Genomic DNA, 14,923 nt, shown 5'->3' with positions numbered 1-14,923 from the left:
ATGCATTACGATCAATGGAACCGCAGTGGATAGAATGACTGACGCTTGTCATATTTCGTTGCTAATGTTTCATTGATTGCGCCTCGTTTGCGACAGAGTTTTTGCGACATTAACGAGCTTCTTGCGAAAGACAATAGAGATTTTGTAACATCGTTGAATTTCTTAGTAACTGTTATTAGTGATGCTTTAGGAAAATCGTATCTAGTGGATACGATTGTCTAGTGGACAAATTTGTGTAGGAACAAACAGAATACATAATTGGCAATTATGCATCGTTCGCCATGTATTTAACCTAATTTACACCGCAGAACATTAACGTACCTCCGATCAACGGACGAGTATTGTAAGGCTTGTAAACGTACAACAGTATCGTGAAGTATTGCGCAATATTATTAAGGTATCCCCTCGGACGATTCAATAAGCGATTCCTCGGTGATCAATAGCACCGTGTAAATCGAGAATCAAATTGTGCAATAATTCAGTTCGCTAGATATCGTTGAGCAATACGGATGAAGATTGCTTAACCGAAGAAAAGAACGAGAAAAGGGAAGAAAAGAGGCAAGAATGGAGGAAAGAAAGGAAGAAAACGAACGAAGATCATTGTGCAATGAGTCTCTATTTACACGATATATTGCGCAAACGTCCAATACACCTTTCATACGATCAATAATATCGAACTTTATCCAATACCATAAAGTATCTGGAGCCTGTTTAATCCTTTGCTTTAAAATTTCCCCCTCAACTTCGATCGTCAATTACTTCATCGTAAATTATTCTCGAAGAAGCAAAGAAACTTTACGAGTCTTTTTATATACATATACGTTCTCTTCAAAGTTTAAACATTAATAACCGTAAAATACCAACATCAGTCATTCTATTCGATCAAAAATCTTCGTCGCTTCTTACTACAAACTAAGAGAATTAAAAACCATTTCAATCGTTCAACTCCTACAAGACCAACTACAAGAACCCAATTCCTCTATAAATTCGCGAGAAACGGCACGATGTTTTTAACCGTCGAGTCCCAAGCGGCGCGATCGCGCTTCTCCGTTACAGTCTAAAAGTGCCAGTCTATCTCGTACAATCAGATGAAGTTTATTTATTCCTTTTCCTTCCAATTATTCATCCTTACTTTTGCTATTACTTGGAAGTGGACAAATCTAACGATCGTGCTACTTAACCCTCTGCGGACGGATGTCGACATTTCGGCGAGATGAAACGTTCATATTCGGAAGACTGAGTCGCAGGCGAACGATTTAATTACTCGGACAGCAAGAGATTAGCATGTAGTTTCTGTTCTCGCTAGTATTTAAGCAATCAAAATATAATTTAGCTTCATCCGTTGAAGGTTTTCTACATTTCAAAGAATCTTCGTCCGCGAAGGGTTAAAATTTATTTATGTACAAACAGAAAAGCGTCGTTCCGTTTCTGAGTCGAAACGAAAGCGCGATCGCGCTCGGTACCTTTCGAGCGGGCTTACGAAAATCCGTCGAACGGTTAAAAACACTGGGTCAAAACAGACCCGACCGTTGTCGGCGGTTAATCGAAGTGCCGAAGAATTTCGATTGAACGTGGATAGATACAGATGTATACTGACTTGGCTTTCACGGGCTCCATGCCGGTCCAGAATAATTCGCCCGGCGGGAAGGAAGGTTCCGTTGAGTGCGGCATTCACGTGGCTCCGTCTCGCAGCCCGTCGTGACGCGAGCGTCGCCCGGAAGACATCGGCCGGGCTGCTTCACCAGGCCGGGCACATCCTCAGTCAGCCGGCCACTGCACTCCGGCCACGTTTTATTCCTTCTGCAGACGTCGACCCGGTTAATTCGTTGGACGCCGCGGCACGGGTCTTCCTCTACTCGTAATCCGCAAGAGAACTCCAATTCCCTCGTCGACCGAACGGATCCTTTTAACTTTATCTTCTCCGTTACAACTACTTCTCCACTGACGCACTAGTTACAGGTCCATATATTTCTTCTGTGTTTATTACGTAGTCACGAGTCAAGGTATCGTTAATCTGCCGAAGGTCCTTTAGGCTCTCTTCAGTTCTTGGGACTCTTGAGTTTTTGAATATCGTGCCGATCGATTTAGCAACCGTTTCGATCGTGTCAAGGAAGCGACCCTTTCGGTACTGTTTGCGGTTCGAAGGTTCTGCGCGATCGATCGTCTTCCGATTGGTCCTGGTAGATCCTTGGCAAGGTTGTCCTCTCTCTGTTTATATTTGAACAATCAATTCTTTAGTGGTATTCTTGCCGTGTACTGGTGATCGAGTAAAGACTCCGAAGGAATGTATCGATCATTCGCGAATCACTCGAAAATCCTTGATCGATTCCTTGCACTCCGCGACTCGGCGTTCCTCTAGCATGCGCACCGAACCGATCACATTGATCTTAATCATCGAACACAAAGGACCTCGAAAGTTCGTGCAGAATCAAACTCCCGATGACTCCTCGAACTCTGTTATACGTTTCCCGTTCTCTAAACTTCTCTGTCGCCCACGCGCGCCGAAGCGAAACAACACATCCTATCCCGAGCACAACAGGAGAACGAGAAAGACACAGGAACGCGTCACCAGGACAACCGAAGACCGCGTAAACCGTCCGTCCGCGCGGCGCGTGTCTTTCCGGCGAGCGAGCGAGCGCGATTCAAACGATCGACGAGCGTCCGCGTCGATCGACTGGCGGCCCGAGAGCGGCTCTCACTCGAGGTCGAAGGAGTCGAGGGAACAAAGAGGAGCGAGGCGCGCCGCGTCGGCGACGACTGCCGACCGCGTGTGTCGCGTACGACAGGAACAGAGAGAGAAGAGGGTACCCGGTGTACCAAAGTTTATTAGCCCTACTGCTGCCGAGCTGTTACGCTCGCTTCTAACGTTCCCTTTTTCTTCTGCTCGGTCATGGAGACTTTTCAATATCGACCTCTGAACTTGGAACAATTACAAACCAATTTTCCAGAATTTCTTCGAGGGATGTTTACGGTTTCGACTTTGGATTAATTTTAGATATTAAGATTTTAATGTTACACTATTATAGATACATTTTGAAGAACTTTTCGCAATGGTTTCGGAAATAGTTTCAATATTTCTATTCTGTTTCTCGTACAATGTTCCTAACGTACAGTGACGAGGACTTTCCATTATCGAGCTCGGAACGTCGAAGCTTTGAATGATTATAAATAAATTATGAACTTTTTGGAGTAACTTTGGAAATAATTTCAAGTTTGTCTTGTTCTTGTGCGCGGTGATCGAGAACGTCTCGAGACGTAGGAATAGTTTGAATCGAACGTTATCCGACTGGCGAGCGACTAGTTAGTACCCCCTTCAGGAATTCCAGGGTAAGAAATGCGCGCCGATAGGGAACGGACCGAGGAAATTGAAAAGGAGCGTGTGTTGCGTGTCGTCGAATGTCGCACTGCAGACCACACGATACACACACCCGGTGTCTGCCTGCCTGACTGCCTGGCTTGCCTCCCCGATTCCCTCGGTCTCGTTGATCCCTCTCTTTCGCTCTGTATCGTGGCTCTCCCTCTCGCACCTCAGCTGTTTCCTTCTTTCTCTCGCACCGGCTCTCCCACTTGGCGGCATTCAACGCCGGGTGTCCCGGTGCAGACGTCCACCGCGACGGCCAACGATCGGACTAGAAATGCCAGAAGGCGCCGTCGATGCGAGCGCGTTCGATGGAACGTCGCGTTGGCCACGGCAGCCTGGATACTATGGGAAATTCTCTTGGCAGTGTTTTCCTCGGTCTCCAGCTGGCGGACGGTCGATGAGAAATTGATAGCAGGGAATGACAAAGGTTCGGCTAAGCTGTATTTGCTCGTGGAGAACAAAGTGGAGGCTCTGCGAGCTTATCTCGCGTTTCATTAAGTTCCTAGGTGCGGATACTGCGGTAGGACGACAGGTTAGCTGGAAATATCAAAAGTGCTCGAACCAGGCACCTTTCGCTTAGAGAATGGAAAGCGAAGGCTAAGAAAGATTACCCGAGTGTTTCGCTAGGCTAACAGGGGTAGATTATTGATAAGAAGCTAATGCAGTCGGAAATGCTAAGAGTGGCTGAATTAGCCTTCTCTCGGTCGCGAGGGGAAGGTGAAGGCTGCGCGAGCCTATTTTCGTAGGTTTGATTAGGCTTCCAGGTGCAGATGGTTGATAAGGGCACAAAAGTCTAGCTATAGGTTACACAAGAAAATGGAGGTTGCGAGCGGGTTTCCTAGTATTCGTTCGCGTGAGATATTTAAGGCCGCCGTCGAGGTAGAAATACCAAGGATCGAATCGAACCTTCGATCGCGAAGGACTGGACGAACGTCGAGCATGCTGCAGCGTCCGACCACGTGTCTCGCGGCAGACGTCACTTAAAAAGATAAGCTGCAACTACCTGGGAATGATCAAACTTGTCCCGACCAGACGGACTCGAGGACTCCCATGAGAAACCGAGTCAAAGACAAAGCGTCCGGTCGCGTTGCGGCAGGTGTCCCGGTGCGGTTCGTGTGTCCACGGTGAACCATTGGGATCGCGCCTAGAGGACCGGCCTGGCACGTTCACGGGTTCGAGCGAACGTCGCGGTATCCACGGCGAAGGAAATGCAGGCTGTATATGTCCGTCCCGTGGCGAGAGCCGACTGCCCTCCAGCACCTGGAACGGCACACGGTAGAACCCGGGTACAATGCCTCCTGTATCGGGTGTCCTTCTTTAAACACCGGCCTTTACGTAGGTACGTGTCCTCTTGCTCTATCCCCTTCAATCGAGCCGTGCCTCTCACTCTCCCTCCCTCTCTCTCTTTCTCTCTCACACTCCCTGTCTCTGTCTCTCTCACGCTTTTACGAGGACATTCCACGTCCCCTCCTTCTCTGGCTGAGTCTTTCACTGTCTAACTTTCACTGTCTCTTTCTATCCCCCCACACCTCTGTCTCACTACGTTCTCCTATTAAACGGCCAGGTAGAGGACAGTGGCTCTCAGCTGGGCCAGGTGTAAATGTCTGTCTCTGTCCCCCTCTGTCTGCGTCCTATTAACTCTGACCCAGCCAGTATGGTTTTAACGTATCACTGACTAGTCGCACTCACCTGGAGGTTGATTTTCTGAGAATCGTTGAAATAGAAAGTAGTTTCTTTAGGGAATCGCGATGAGCCGTTTCAGGGGATGAAGCAAGGGGTTCAGCTAGGAACGGTGAATTCGTAATGAAACGTGAACTTGAAAACCATCGAGCGCTGTTAGAATCAACCCCTTGCTTTCAATATCCCGGAGAGGATTTACACGGAAGTTACCGGAAACGAATGTCGCTCGATTCGTTGAAGAATGAAACATTTTCTTACGAATCGTCAGCCTTCGAAGTAAACATATAAATAAATGATTGAAAACAATTCCAGCCGACGCAGTAGTAAAAGAAATCATAGAGGTCCAGAATTAAACGAGGCAAAACGCAACGTTTCCCAACCGATATTCACAAATACAAGAATCAAGAACGACAGTACGCGGTAATCGAACTGTAATCGGATTCCTTATTTGTTCAACAATCCACGGAAAAAGTCGCTGTTTAAATACTGATGAGCCGAGCGCGACTCTCTCTTTCCCTCTCCATTCTCCTATTAAACAGCCAGGTAGAGAAGACAGTGGTGCTCAACTGGGCCAGGTGTAAGTTACATCCTGCGCATCGCGGCTGTCGGCTTCGCCCCGCTCTCCCCGTGATGCTCGAGGGAATCCCCGGCTGTTCCGCGTGTCGGGGTGTAGCCGGGTTCGATTCCGAGCGGGGGACACGGTGTTTGGTCATCGAGCCGCTGCACCGTGCTCCTATACCGTGATACACGTCCGGTAGCGTGGCGAAGGCGTTATCGATCCTGCGACTCGTGGCCGCCTTTGTGTTCCAACGTTTACGAGCCGGGCCCCGACCACCGTTCGCTTTTCTTGATTGATCGCGAACGGCCGAGGCGTTGCCGATCAACCTCTGCACCCCTACATGCCTCCGGATCTTCGAGGCAGACCTCTGCGAACCACCCTTGTTTGCTATTTTGTTCTTGTCACCGCGCTTTTTTTTTAGAAATTTGATCGATGACATTAAATTCTAACGTACTGCTGGGAGACCACTCGATAGCCTGAGGATTTCGGTTGATCGATCGGTTCTCATTTCTTACACCAGTTTTCTCTTTTACTTCCGAATTACTGACATTATCGATCGCCAATTTACTGTTCGTCGATACGGCTACAGGTAGCCAATCGAAACTGTGAAACTGAACTTTTGGGGCACTGTTTAAATCGTTCTTTTGAGGAGTGAAGATTTGATTTCCTCTTTTTGTAATAGTTAGATGTTATCGTGACGTTCGATTAGAGGGAATCATATTCTATCTCGACGTTTTCTCTCTATATAATTGAATGTTGATTGACGAGATTAAGTTGTAAAGTAGCTGGCTGTTTTTTGTAACACTCAATTAGAATGAATTACATTCTATCTCAACGTTTTTCACTGTGTAATTCAATTTTTATATTTTTCGCCTGCAACATTTTACCTTCTAATAGCTGGGACGTGGTGTAATATACTTTAATCACTTTGCTTGATTTTATTCAACACCTCATTATCGCTAATTAACGGAGAAAATAATAATTTCCTCGTTACCCGCGGATGTCTGGGTCTCACAGGGATTAAACGTTTATTTACGGGGATGAAATCATATTATCCTTTGTAATGTTAATTCTTATTATGTTAAAACCTCCGCCACAAAACCGACTCGTTATTCTGAAGCAAGGCGCTGAGGATCCGCGATGTATTATATTTTACAGGGATCATTGTAGCGAGCGAGCAGCGTCGGCGTACAATTTTGTTAGAGCTTTAGCTTCGTCTGTACGACTCACGAAAAAGGAAGCAGTTTGTGACGCTGATATTTAAGTTCTAAGTAGTAGAAGAGCTATTCTAAAATAACAAAATTATCCGAGTCGTTCAGCCTTATTCGTCAAAACAGAAGTGAATCACTAAAGTCCTCTATTTTTAGAGTCTGATCCGTCCTCAGCTCGACTAAACCTTTCTCGTGACTTTTTTCAAAGTACCATCACTTTACCTTGATCGGACGTCTAAATGGAAAGTGTTGAATAAATTCTGAATTATTCTATTACCCAGTAGCCTCGGCTAAGTATTAAAAAAGCGGTGATCCTTCCGACAGGATATTTCATTGATAGAGAAATCTACGTTAAAATAATGATCAGTTGAATCGCGTATAATTTCAATGAATCCAACGAACACTAAACCTTACGGATTCGTAAATCGCGCTAAATCATTTCCTTAACACTGAAGGGCTTTCCATTTCACGCGAAGTATCCTCGACAGCGCAAAGAATTCCAATTTGCTCGCAATTTCCGCAAATTTACGGATAAAAGTTGGCGCCCGCACGGCTAGGCATGATCCCCGAGTGTTCGCGCGAGCCGACACGACCGTAAAAGGAGGAAAAAAATCAACGATTTCTTTCATTAGCTTTGAAAGGGACCGCTCGCCGTGTAAAGTCCACGAAATATTCAAATCGAGTCGCGAGATCGTGTGAAAGGACGCCCTTTGAAGGGAAAGGAACAAGCTGCTCGGCGGAAAACTCGCTCCGCAACGAATAACGAGCGATTCTCCGAGCTCCCGAACGACGAGACAACGCGGGAAGGAATTTCCGAGAACGGAGCTGCGCGAACAGAGCAAATATTTCCATTTCGTAATTGAAGGGTGTTAATTTCGTGCTGGAGGGCTGCTCCGGTAGACAGACAGGATGTTACGGGGCTTCTGGCGTCGCGAAGCCGGCTGTTTCGACGATCGGAATTCATTTCCTTCGCGTTTAACCCTTTCACCTGTGACTTACGATTCCGTGCGGAATACTGCAGATTGACATCTTCGATGTTTACGCGAATAATTTATTTAGGCAGAAATAGAATTCTAGTTTGCAGAATGTCTTAATAAAATTATTTTATTTAGCATTCAAGATTTTTTCAAGACTGCTTTCTTAAATGTTCAAGACAACTGACGCGAAGAAGTTTGCAGTTTCTCATTTCTTCAAATGAAAACGAGTCATAATTACTTCACGTACTTGTATATTTTCGAAACTAATGAAATTCCGTCGTGAAGCTAAGACTTTCTACATCCAAAGGATTAATCGTCTAGCAGTTTATATACCCAAGAAAACTCGCTTTTTCTCCGTTATTTAACCGAAAAAATGAATTTTCAAATGATCTTTCGAGACGTAGGAAATTGCGCGGCCGAGACTCGAGCAACGCGGCGATCAAAGTGTTAAACGAAATATTCAATTCCTTTGGAGGGAACGTTTCCACGTAGCGGCAAGATAACTTTCCTTTCAGCGCGTTTCGCTCGCTCGCGACTGCATATTCTTCGACTAGATTAGACTGTTACAGAGAAAGGGAGAGGAGAGAGAGACTGTATCGCGAGTTTAAGCTCTCAGCTCGCTCAAAGAACGTTTACCGAAACTGAAATGCGGAAAGCGAGTCTATTCTTGTGGTACGCCGTGTCCTTTGAGGGGAAAATTTCTGGACAAACAGACGCGCTTGAGAACCACCCTTTTTACGTGTCTTCGCATCCTTACTTGCACGTTTTGGGCGATAGCCACGGAGAAAATGTACATTCTCGTGAACCATCTTGTGGAATCTTCCAGATTATTTAAATTTAATTCTAGGAATTCAATGAGACGAAGAAAATGGCAGAATCGATGAATTGCAAAGTTTCTGAGAGTTTCCGAATAGCGAATTCTTCGATGAGTCGAAAATAATGCGAAATATATTAGAATAATTATTCAGGAAGTTGAAATTAAGTTTCTACCCGGTACAAATTTTATAATTCTAATTTCTGCAAGACAGTGAAACGAACTTTGCCAAATTTCGTATCGTTTCTGTCCACTTTTCATTATAGCTTTCAAATGTCAAATTACATTTAAATGCCTACGTTTGCAGAATCGACATCTCAAACGAAGCAAATTTCTACGTTTGCAGAATCGACATTTTAAACGATGCAAATGTCTACTTCCGCAAGATCAACATTTCAAATTACATTCCAATTCTCACGATCACGAACTCCGAACTTCAAATCACGTCGAAAGTTCCGCTTCGTGAGACCCAAACTTCGAGTTACATTCAAATTTCCACGATGGCGATCTCTAAACTCTAAATCCAGGCGAGTAGCACCGAACCGTCGACACATTTTCTTTACAGGAAGGAATCCTGGAATGTAGAAGTCGCGCAGGTAACTCGTCGAAGATGGTGTTCGAATGGGAACACAGAAAGGTATTCGTTCTGCCGTATCTCCGGAACGTCCCACGAAAATCGGTTCGCCGCTGCTCGGCCGAGAAAACGCCGGCATTGAGGAGACGTTCTTGCATGCACGTAGGCGGTCGGTTCGAAGATCCGTGCCGCGGCATACGTTAACGATCGTCCGTCTCGTGGTATTCCGATGAAATCCATTTTTCACAAGGCCGGCTGATTCTAAATTGACCATCCCAGTCGGCGAGCGAACACCTTCGCCGGGTTTCCACTCGAGGCGAAACTGCGAAAATAAATGGGACGCGCCGTAAATAATTCCTCGATGTCGGGCTTCTTTAAAATAGAATCCTCGTTGCGATCCTTGCAACCGGGATGTTTTATATCGGCGCGGTACGGGCCGTCCCGCTCTCGAAACGCGATGACAATAATATTTCTTTGATGCTGCGCGTTCTAGGATATCGTTCCTTGATTATAGCGTTGCTACTATTCGAGATACTTCGAAACTTTATAATACGTTTGTTAAACAGGAATTTGATTCGAGTGTGAGGTATTGCGTTTCAATAAAGTTGAATTAAATGGTAAAAGAAGGTTAGGTTTGTTCGTAGCATTATTGTTTTCGACTATTTAGAAGTCGACGAAGGTGCAGATATTAAATAATTTTAATGGATTTAATCGTTATATCAAGAATAATATTGATTGTTGACTGTGAAGCTTTAGGAACGTTGAAATTACGCATATGTATTTTCACTGTGATTAATTAGGAGGTGTAAATTAATTGAACAGTAATATAAACATGCTATCCCAATTCGACGTCTATTTCGATCGAACACGATCGAAGCAGCTAATAATTTTATACCGTTTCTAGAACACCGTGAAAGGGTTGAAAGGGACAGGATGGAACGAGCTATTTTTATTCGTTAATTGACGTGAATTTTATTAATACACCGAGCCAACAGGGCACAGTTTACTAATGGCAGGCAGAGTCTTCGGCAAGTTAATTAAATTTCTTAATAAAGCGATGCGACGCCTTGGTGCTGGCGTTTAATCTCTCCTGTCTGCTTAGGGTGCTGTTCCTACAGGACCTTAGCGAGCCGGTGTAACTAAGTAGATACCAGGAATTACTGCGCTATGAAACGGAAAAGCTGCGAGGTGACTACATACACATAAGCAAACAAAACACAACGACGCTTAATTACTACCGAATTTTACTTCGCGTAATAATACTACTTTACGTAATAACGAACTTCAATCTCCGACGCCATAAATTCACAGCGAGTCAATTTCTCCTTGACATTCGAAAGAATTCACCATATTGCGCGTTCCACGAAAGATCATAGTTTAGATAGTTAAATTAAACATCGCGCGCCATCTTCATTGAGCTTCTCGTTTCATCCCTTAAGCGCATAGTTTCCCCAAAAATAACTTACTCATCGGAAAGCAATAGAGAATTTGAAAAATTAGAAATTCCATTGAAATCCGCTTGAAATTCTACAACTCTAACATAGAATTCACAAACTAGCTACTATGGAAATTGATAAAACAGCTAACATCCTCATAGATGCATGTCCAACCCCAAAAATCAATGATTACCTTTCGAAATACCACCCCCATGAATCTAAAAGCAAGATAAATCCTCCTTAAATACCATCCACTAAATCAATTCTACGTTTTACTATTTAAATACGCTGCAATTTCATTTTAGATCAACAAAATTCATTAAACTCCTATGAAATGAACCCTTTCGAGTAAACTAATTTAACTGTGATTCTAATACTATCCACTAATACTATCCACTAAATGAATTCTACGTTTTACCATTTAAATACACTGTAATTTCATTTTAAATCAAGAAAATTCATTAAACTCCTATGAAACGAACCCTTTCGAGTAAACTAAGTTGAACTGTGATTCTAATACCAGCTGCTCGCCATTCTAATGCCAGCCACCCTCGCAGCGAATCCCCAGCGGGCCTTCGACCCGGCGAAAAGCAAAAATCTCCAATCCGAAAATCTTGCCCCAGGCGTCTCTTAAAGTATCCAATAAATAATCGAAGGCCCGCCGTAAAACGGCATTTTCAAGGCGCAGAGGATCTCCATAAGTCAGCCACCGCTGGCGGCGTCAGTCAACAAACCCGGCCTGCGAAAAGGGAGCAAAACGGCGGCCCTAATCTCATTAGAGATCGCCGAACCGGCGAGAAAGGCAAAATCGATTAGCACCTTAATTTCGCCTCGGAGGGGAAAAAGCGGCGGCCGAAGCGTGCTGATGCGCGTCAGGGGTGAACGTCGAAGAGGAAAAGTCGGCTTTCCATGGGAAAACAACGCCGGAGTGAAAGGAGAGGACAATTATAGGCGTCGGTGAAGGTGGGCGGGCGAAAAACGCGGACGCCGACCGATTGGTCTGGCGAACGGAACGCGTCCGGTGCGTGTGCACGCGAAAGGAAGCTGGTTGCGGCAGCTGCGACAACAATAGAGAACGCTGTTCGACGCCCGTTTTTCTTTGTTTACCGCCTTCGTTGTAACTTACACGTTCTTCGAGACTCGCGCGTGGTTCCCTCGAAGTTTTCGGACGGTTTTGTCTAGTCGCTTGGAACACTTGATTTACGACACTGGCGATTTACGATACTTGTTGTGAAATTTCGAGGAAGTATCGATGTTAGTTTTTCTATAGATATACCTAATTGAATGCACCTATAATTGATTGTAGTTATTAATGTCTATGCAGTTATGTCTATATGATTACGTGTCTTAAGTGAAATGTCCGGTTATATCTGCGTAATTATATCTATGAAGTGAAGTACATATCTAGTTACGTCTATATAATTATATCTATTAACTTCTAATTGTATCTAGTCGTAACTAATCGTACTTATTAACATCTTTAGTTACATCTGCTCGCAGCTAACCATATCTGCTAACATCTAATCTCCTTCATCTCCAATCTCCCCAACCACATGACCTTATTCCCCAAATTTATTTCTTCCGAAAAAGATGTTTATTAAAATTCTTCTACAGCACCACGAAAAGACGTTTCTCTTACGAAATAAACACTATTTCAACAACCACTCAACTATTGCAACAGCACGATGAGTTAGCAATGGCAAAAATAAATAGCAGCTTCCCCTAATCCCTTTACGCGAGGACGCCAGCTGCCCTTTGGCGTGTAATTTCATTGTTTTCCCCGGTGAACAAAGGCGATTGTTTTCGAGGGATCAACGTCAATTGCCGGACACAATTGAAGTCTGGCGACGCAAACACGCGCATTTACCTTAACCCCTTGGCTACTGCTGGCGCCTAAAAGCGTCCGTAAAGTGTTGTTCACGATAATTAAGTGAATTCTAATTTAACAATTTAATAGTTACATCGGTTAGTCATATACTGTGATATAAGTTTCATTATTTATTGATTTAATTTAGTCCAATTGAATGTTCGCATGGTTTCAATAAAGTTCCTCAGGAATGCGTGCCGACGCAAAATTCGGTCGGAGCCAAAGGTTAACGATGTCTTCGCCAGGACTGGACGGACAGAGACCCGTCCAGGGAATTTCGCCGCGCGACTCTCGCCACTGGATCATGTTATTCGAGAGAACTGTCTGCGGCTGAGACAGGTCTAATTGTTTCAGCCTAGTGACCGTTCGTGTCCGGCACCGGTATACTACACAAGCTCCAGAGCTCGGAGATCTTTGGCCAATTCTCCATTAGTTTTTCGCACTTGAGAGTTTCTCGGTGTTGGTCAGTTTTTAATGAAGCGTCGCTACCTTTTCTGTTTTTGTTTCAATGGAATGTGTAAATGAAATAATAGAAATTTTTAAGGGGTTTAATTCTAGAGAATGTAGAAAATTCCTTGAGAGTTATCATATCGACTCATATTTTATCATTAATAAAGTAGAATCTAAGTATTTATTAAATCAGCTTAGCACTCTTCGGTCCGAAGAAAACGTTCGAGTTTTCAATTCATAAGTCGTTGGAAATTTGGGTAACTTAACCCTTTGAACTCTGTAGGCTCCAATATTGCGCCAGATATAATATTAAATATTTTAATGAATCTTAAAGAAACTACCCTAAAATTCTTCGATTTTCCACACATCCGAATTGCGTACTAAGAAGGAAAACAAAAGATCGAAGAAATGTTATAGCATTTCTAATTTTCACTGGGAATATTATAAAAATTAGTTGCAGTTGCCGATAGATTACGAAACAACCCGGAGTGCTAAGGGTTAACTTTCGCGGTGTCGAGTATAGGTTCGACGCGCAGGGAACGCGAGAAAAAGTTAATTTATTTAGAGGACAAAAGAACAAGGGCATCCCTCGGTAGCCACAATGCATTATCGTCACGTCAGAATCCCTTTGTCCGATATTGTAGTCGCAGTGATGGAGGAACAATGGGCTGTGGTGAATCGATTCATCGGAATCGATCTACGAGAAGACGATAATTGAACTGCGGAAGATTGATGTACTCTTGTCGATGGCTCGAACTTAACTATCGGTAGGTGTGCATTATGTAAACGTTCGAGTCCTAGAGGATATCGTCGGTAACCAGCCGCGGATGATGATGGATGATTAAACTACGTCCGTAATTCCCGCGGACGTTGCAGTAATCATCTGCAAATGTCTGGGGACAATTAAAATCCGTGGGAGTCTCCTCGCAATTTTCCAGTTCATCGCAGAAGCACCGGGCACTCTTAACGAGTGAATTTACTTTGCGTTCTGTACTATAATCCGAACGTCTCCAGATATTTTTCAAAGACTTAGAAGAGTCCTTTAGTGAATAAAGCTGTTTCTGTTTAATAAATTACAGCATGGACATTTCCATGTATTTTTTACGCGCCTGGGAGAACCTTTTAGCGAATAAAGCTGTATTTACTGAACTGTAATCTGGACGATTCTGTCTAACTTTTGAAGAATTACACCGACAATTACTACATTGAATAAAAGTCTATTAATCACGTATTAACGCACAACGTGAACATTACCCTTCGCTTACCAGAGATAAGAAAAATCCTTACATCCGACGTAAACGAGAATTAATGACGCGATACGCATCAGCTTCCTCGACTTAACGTGAACAAAGGCTTCTCCCCTTGTCCCGAATTAACCCAAACAAATCCGTGTTTGCACAAACACTCGCGAACTAGCTGAGACGTCCAGGGACTCTTTGAACTACACATTTCAACAATAGCATGATTTCACGATAAAATACACCTGTATAATTAATCGCATCTCTTACGATCCAGATCGTTCAAAGTCAGTTAGCTAATTTTCTAAAATTTCTTTCTTCCGATCTTCCGAAAGTGCAGACTTCATCTTCCGGAGCCTAGCTGGTTAAATTTAGATTTTTGAAAAATCTGTCTCGTGCCATTTTATGCCGGCGTCGCCGGACGCGAGGAGTATTTTGAAAGATGAACATCGTTACAGTTGAAACGATGATGGATGAAAGAAGCGCTGCTGGTTCCGTTGTACTTAAGCACTCACCGTCAGTTGCAGGGAAGCTGGCACTCGTGACGTCACAGAAGCGGATACAGTCGCTCCGAGAAAGCCAATTGCGGGTCCGGAAACTGTCCTCCCCCCTCTTCGTCGCACGACCAGATTAGTGTGCGTGAGCGCCTCGGCCAATGATACACCAGAGCCGAATATTCGTGCAAGGAAGGCGTGCCCTCCGAATCCGACCACTCGGACGAAACTGCCAGGCTCGCTGCAACGAACGGTACTCGCG

At 44.2% G+C, this 14,923-nt stretch overlaps 1 protein-coding gene across 6 annotated transcripts in view; it reads right to left on the bottom strand.

Annotated features, from left to right (window-relative positions):
* Nucleotides 1-14,699, bottom strand: part of LOC116429915 (protein Star) — a 34,266-nt gene extending 19,567 nt beyond the window's left edge. For 2 of the 6 annotated variants that reach the window (XR_004235591.2, XM_031983440.2), the window contains exon 1: nt 1,598-3,540. Coding sequence is in view for 5 of the 6 variants with exons in the window: in XM_031983440.2 (XP_031839300.1) it covers nt 1,598-1,671 (74 nt within the window). In the remaining variant the exon portion in view is untranslated. Of the gene's footprint in view, nt 1-1,597; nt 3,542-4,364; nt 4,594-5,050; nt 5,146-14,682 lie in introns of those variants that run through there. The other 4 variants (XM_031983441.2, XM_031983442.2, XM_076364442.1 and 1 more) reach the window with 4 other exon arrangements.
* Between the last annotated feature and the right edge of the window lie 224 nt (nt 14,700-14,923).

This window comes from Nomia melanderi, chromosome 2, assembly GCF_051020985.1.
Source record: "Nomia melanderi isolate GNS246 chromosome 2, iyNomMela1, whole genome shotgun sequence".
In the NCBI taxonomy this organism is placed as follows: Eukaryota; Metazoa; Arthropoda; class Insecta; order Hymenoptera; family Halictidae; genus Nomia; species Nomia melanderi.
This window is presented reverse-complemented; position numbering and strand designations above follow the sequence as displayed.